This window comes from Egretta garzetta, unplaced genomic scaffold, assembly GCF_000687185.1.
Source record: "Egretta garzetta isolate BGI_Z169 unplaced genomic scaffold, ASM68718v1 scaffold27, whole genome shotgun sequence".
Lineage (NCBI taxonomy): Eukaryota > Metazoa > Chordata > Aves > Pelecaniformes > Ardeidae > Egretta > Egretta garzetta.
The window spans coordinates 3,163,928-3,170,108 of NW_009260400.1; the positions used below are offsets into that span (position 1 = coordinate 3,163,928).

Consider the following 6,181-nt stretch of genomic DNA (forward strand, 5'->3'; position numbering starts at 1 on the left):
AGAGCGCACCTTTGTCCCTACATTTCAAAAAGACTTAATTAGCGTCTCGAGAACACTATTTTTTCTCTGGGCAAAGTGACTTTGCCCTTGGGGACACTTCCAACTCAGGAATCCAAGTGATATGACCGCACAGGGACCACAACACCATCCATCCTCAAATCAGGCCAACTCTTACTGAGAGAGCCGAGAAAGTACTCACCAACACCAGCAAGGCGTAGCACAACTGGTGAGAAAGCATATCTGAAAATGTGAGCTATTGCAGTTTGCTGGCAATAACTATCTTTGGAGGGACTGATCTTGTTCCTGAGATTATGGTGAATGACAGATGGGGTGAACCAGAAGGAAAGTCAGATCATTTTTTAAACCCAGTGGCTTGGTTAGAAAGGCTTGTAGCCGCCTGGACCCCACAGAGAGGACTGCCACCTCTCACTGATGAGGCACTGACAGCGCAAGTGAGGGCACTGGTGATCTCACTGCCTAGGCTTGTCTTTTGGCTATGAGGGGCCAAGGCGCTGGCTGTGTTTGGAGATGGTCAGAGGAAGCTGGCCCAATGCCCATTACCTTCGCCCACAGAACTTATGAGCAGTATCTCCAGATCCAGGGGGAGGTCGCACTCCATGCAGAGGTACTGTGCAAACTGCTTCCAGGTGGCAGGGCCAGCCTTCTCCAACAGGTCAAGAAGCACTGAGACTTTTTCTCTGTGGTCAGTGATGCCATCCAGGCCATTCAGGGTCGTCCTTGGGAGGAAGCGCTGGGAGGTCATGAGCAGCCAGTCGGAACAGTGACTGAGGAACTCCACTAGCTGGGGGCGTGCACTTGCTATGGCTGCTTCCAGGTATACATCATCGTTCTGATTTGGAGGCTAGAGAGATGAAACCAGAAAGGGTAGCCATGCTGTCAAGCAGCTGGCACAGCCCTTAATGACTTGATCTGCTCTTCTACCCCTTGGTCCAACCCAGCATTTCTTATCTGCCTTACTCTCATTATGTTGTGTGGCAAATCCCAGCCTGACCATTACGTGGTGCAAGGACCATGGTGCTTGTCCGCACAGTGCCTAACGCAGCAGTACTGCAAGGGACAGGAGCAAACAACAGGGGCCAGTCTCTCTGGCATCAGCCAGGGAGAAGCTTTGTTGACATCTGTGTCACTGCAGTGGCCATTCACCAAATATAACATCTCGGGCATCTTTCACGTGCAGCAGGACCTCCAGGGAGGCATGGGACTCTAAGAGCAAGGTACTTCCCTGCACAAAGGGCTCAGGCAGCTGTTCTTGCTGCTCGTTTTGTGGGGATGAACAACTCCTTTCTACTTCAGTGACAATGCCACCCTCCACTTCCACTTTCTTCCCACAGTGAAGCCATGCACATACGGTCTCCTACCTGCATTGTTGGGCAGCCAGCCTCCTCTCAGCTGTCAAATGCAAAGGTGGCTTCTGCTCCATACCCTGACGAAGAGCTGATGTGCTAGCGGCAGCATTTCAGTACACAGTGACACCCCAACGCATGGTGCATGACTATATGCCTCACTCGGTGCAGATGCCTAGGGATAATAACAACAGAGAGGATGCAGGTACGAAAAGGCACAGGCAATTACATGGGTCCCAGGTCCAGAAGCTCTGCCTTTGATCCTGGGGTCAGCTATGGAGCTTTCACCTCTAGGTAGCAACCTCAACTTAAACCAGCAGTGAGCACAAAGCTTGGACATTTGAGGATCCACTACTGGTGTGACAAAAACACAGGACTGAGCCTTGTGTCCTGAGATGCAAGTGAAGACAGGCTTTATAGGAACACTTTAAGGGCATCACAGCTTTCCTGGTGTAACTGCCTGATTTGAGCTGGTCTTCTATGCCAACCTGCTGCTCTTAGCCCCTCCACCGAAGCTGATGCAGAAGCAGCAGCAGCTTGCTCAAGTCAAGCAGTCAGTCACACCAGAAGAACAGTGAAAAGCTGTTCCTCTGAGGTTACACAGCTTTTGCAAGAGTTTTGGGTACAGGGGACTGGAAACACCACCAGTGCCAGCCCTAGAATCACAGAATCATAGAATCGTTTAAGTTGGAAAACACCTTTGAGATCATCAAGCCCAACCATTAACCTAATCCTGAACAGCCCTGCTGCCTCTCAGCAGACAGGTCAAAAGGACAAGGTTTCTCCTTGTGCTGCAGCCGGCGCTGGCTGGTGCCTAACCACTCCTACCATGGTGAAAGGGAGGAGGAAAGCGACTGCCATCCTGCATGCCTCCAAACACCCTGCAGCAGGATCCCAACCCAGGCTACAGCAGCATCAGGACCGTGCTGCTGTGCTACCTCCAGCAGACAGCTGTCTACACTGATGCTGAAAGCCAGCTCCAACTACAGCTACCATCACCATGTTTACTGAAAGGCTGAGAAATAGAAACCACAGGGAGCAGCCTCCGTGCTCCACCCCCCATCAGTTACCTGTCCTGCATCTAGAGGGGACAGTCCTTCCAAGTCCAAGACTGCTGCACTGCATGTGGTGTGGGAAAAACTCCCCCGTTTGCTGTAGCACCCACGTCTATGAGGGGTGGGGATGGGACAGTGATCAATCAAAAAGCCGTTAACACTGTCAAGTGGAACCACCCTGTTGGGTAGAACGGTTTCATTCCCTAAGAAGGCTGGTACACCCAGCGCCACTCCCCAGGAACTGCCATTTCCTGAGCAAACACTTCCCAACCCAAGAGCAGCACCCTACCAGGGTGGAGGGATGGGGGAGTCGTGTTGTGGAGCCCACCCTCTCTAGGGTTCAGCCCTCAGTCCCCAGACATGCTCTTCTCTGCACTGACCATTTCAGGTACCTGCAGTAAAGTGAGCCATAGGCCTTCAGGCTTTTTATTTTTCCCACCTTCTTGACCTGGCTAAGGGGGAAAGTGGGAGATTTCTATGGAGCCGAGGGAAGAACTCAAAACAGAAGTGGAAGACAGAAGGGTGCTCTGATGGAAAGTGCCCAGACCTTCCCATCTGCATACAGACAACTAACTCATCAGAAAGTTATGCTTGTGCTGGAGTGACTTCACGTCGTGCTCCACGGGGCACACCGCGTGGAGGGAACATCACCTCCCCACGTCGCTGCTGGGCATGGCACACACCCAGAAGCTGAAGACAAAACAAAAAGCAGGGGCCAGGTTGGAACACTGCGGGTAAAACTGCTCAAGATGTTTGTCCCGCTCATGTTTAAGAGGATACCCCTCCTCCCATAACCCAGCACCGCTCTCTGCCCTCTCCGTATTGCCTCTTTGAACAGCCTCGGATGGTTTGAGACAGAGCCAAATTAATGCAGCAAAGGGATATAACCTGACTGAGTGCTACAGCAGAGGCCTGGATGGGAAGGACCTAACCAGTCTCTTCTGTTCCTGCGCTCCGAAAGCCAAGCAGACATCCAATAAGAGCAAAGGTGGTGATGCTGTATGCTCGTCTACCACTCTCTGACTCCTCAGGTCAAAACCATGCCACGAGCCAATTATTACGCAGCATCACCATGATATAATATGGTATATAATACAGCATCACTGCAAGAAAGTCTCTACCCAGGTTCCTGTTCCAGATCAAGTTTTCAGGATGCGTTACATAACAAGTGAGGCAGCTCTGTGATCCATCAAAATGTGGGTAAAGCCCCCAGGTTGTAAAAATGCTCTAATGCCTCTCATTCACTGTTCTAACAACAAAAAAAGTTCCCAGTGAAATGCTAAGAAAAATTTGGCTTAACCAGAACCAGTTCTGGTTAAGTTCTCCTCAAGCCATTCCGGCAATGCCAAGACCTGAAACTCCGAACCTTACTGGAAAGGACTCTCCATGTTTTCATTCAAAATGGCTTATTATGAAATTCATTTTATATTATCAATTATAGAAATAAAGAAAGCTAATAGCAACATGTGCATTAAAACCCAAGGAAACCATGTTTCCATAAACTGGAGAGAACACATAAACATTTCAAATTTAAACACAGTGCAAAACAACAGGGCTTCTTGCAAAACAAACTCCATTTTCCAGCAGCCTGACCAGGAAGCCTTCAGGGCTTTGCATTTCCTCAGCCAAAATACAGAAACCTGTAGACAGCAATGCCTGGACTTTATTCTCCTGATGACTGGGAACTATCTACTTAATAAGACCATATTAAAAAAATAAATTAAAAAAATCAGAACTTAATGCCAGTGAAGACCGAAAGCCATTCAAGGCAAAGAGTAGCCTCACATTAAATAATTAAGGACGTATGTTCAAGAATAAAGCACTAAAAGGTTGGGTGAAAGCTCAGGCAATGCTGCACAGGTCCTACACTAGCAGTGCTCTGCTAAATCATACCCTCAGAAACAATGGGCAGCAGCCTTACAGCAGAACGCCCCTGAGCTCGAAACAAGGCACAAAAACCTCCCCAAGAGCCAGAAAACTTTTGAGCCTTGACCCTTGCCCTTCAAATGCAGAAACACCATAAAAACACATTGCAAAAATATGCCTCCCCTCCCAACTTGGCATTCACGCCATTCCTAGCCACGAAAAATAAAACTGAAATGTGAAGCTCCTTGTTGCACACCTACCGACTTCTTGCATGCTCCGAGGAGCGCATGCTACTCACCGAAAGCCCAGAAACAGAGCAGCACCACCAAAACCAGAGTGGGAGTCACAGAAGAAAGGTGCTGGGGGACAGTGTCCACTGCCTTGATTCTTTCACTTGCTATCCCACGCCAAGACACACAGACCCTGGTGAGCAAAACATGGCAAAATGAAAGAGAAAGCAGCTAGGAATTCCCCAGCACAACCCATCCATGCCAAAACCAGTGAGGTGAAAAAAAATACTCAATTAGAACAGCAGAAGAGCGTTATCCTGTTCTAAATTCTGTATCTAGACAATAATCCAGGTAAAGCTTTTGGGGAGCGGTCCAAAGAAAAGGGACTCGGGAGCAAACAATCCCACTGGAGTAAACTCTGACTTGATCGTGGTTAAGGCTCTTGCAATGGGAATATTTTTATTTATATGCATAGGTCTGATTATTCTGGGACACAGTGAAATACTTATTTACCATTTCCATTGTATCTAAGAGAAAAAAAGCAATCTGACTTTCCTTTGGAACGGTGATAAGATTTAATGAGAATGCAGGAGATGTGAAAGATTTGAGGAAAAAGTCAGGGGTTTCTAAATAGAGCTATGTGCACAGAGATCCCTAGCTCTAGCCAGATAGGGTGCAATGAACAATGAAATGTTATTAATATTCATAATATATTCATAATATAGGTGATAATTAATATTAATAATAAATAGGTACCAGAGAAAAAATTGGAAAACCAGATGCAGCCTGCAGCCAAGTCCCAGGCAAGGCAAGATGGCAGATGGCACTGTTTCAAAATTTGTTTGGAAAAAACAAAATATTCAGGGAAAAAAAGCAAACCCAAAGATGTCCAGCAACACCCACATCTCTGGCCAGAAATCCTTGCACTGGTTGGCCTCGAGCATGGTGCAGGGGATGGGGGGAGCTATGAGAGAACCTGGGGTAGATGGAGGGGACCAGGGGTGGGGAGGAGCCACTGGGGAGGCACCAGTGTGGTGGTTTGACCCTGGCTGGATGCCAGGGGCCCACCAAAGCTGCTCCATCACTCCCCTCTTTAACCAGATAGGGGAGAGAAAAGTAAATCAAAGGGCTCGTGGGTCGAGACAAGAACAGGGAGAGATCATTTGTCAGTTACCATCACGGGCAAAACAGACTCAGCTTGATGAAATTAATTTAATATATTATCAATCAAAATCAGAGAAGGAGAGGATTAAAAACTGCTGAATCTTAAAACACCTTCCCCCCACCCCTCCCTTCTTCCTGGGCTCAACTTCACTCCCAGTTTCTCTACCTACTCCCCCCCCAGCAGCGCAAGGGGACGGGCATGGGGGTTGGGGTCAGTTCATCACACGTTGTCTCTGCCGCTTCTTCCTCCTCGGGAGAGGACTCTGTCCCTGCTCCAGCATGGGGTCCCTCTCACAGGAGACAGTCCTCCACCAACTTCTCCAACGTGAGTCCTTCCCACGGGCTACAGTTCTTCACGAACTGCTCCAGCATGGGTCCATAATTTCCACGGGGTGCAGTCCCTCAGGAGCAGACCGCTCCAGCGCTGGGTCCCCTGCGGGGTCACAAGTTCTGCCAGCAAACCTGCCTCGGTGTGGGCTCCTCCCCCCACGGGCCCGCAATG

The 6,181-nt window shown here is 49.0% G+C and overlaps 1 protein-coding gene across 14 annotated transcripts in view; it reads right to left on the minus strand.

Moving 5' to 3' along the window:
- The window catches only part of NLRC5 (NLR family CARD domain containing 5), a 58,515-nt gene that overhangs the window by 51,252 nt on the left and 1,082 nt on the right, over positions 1-6,181 (minus strand). For 13 of the 14 annotated variants that reach the window (XM_035898740.1, XM_035898742.1, XM_035898738.1 and 10 more), the window contains exons 2-4: positions 4,584-4,708; positions 1,380-1,539; positions 562-862 (exon numbers count right to left, since the gene is read on the minus strand). In XM_035898740.1, the coding sequence (XP_035754633.1) occupies positions 562-862; positions 1,380-1,385 (307 nt within the window). In that variant the 5' untranslated portion in view covers positions 1,386-1,539; positions 4,584-4,708. The remainder of the gene's footprint in view (positions 1-561; positions 863-1,379; positions 1,540-4,583; positions 4,709-6,181) is intronic. The other variant, XM_035898733.1, reaches the window with a different exon arrangement.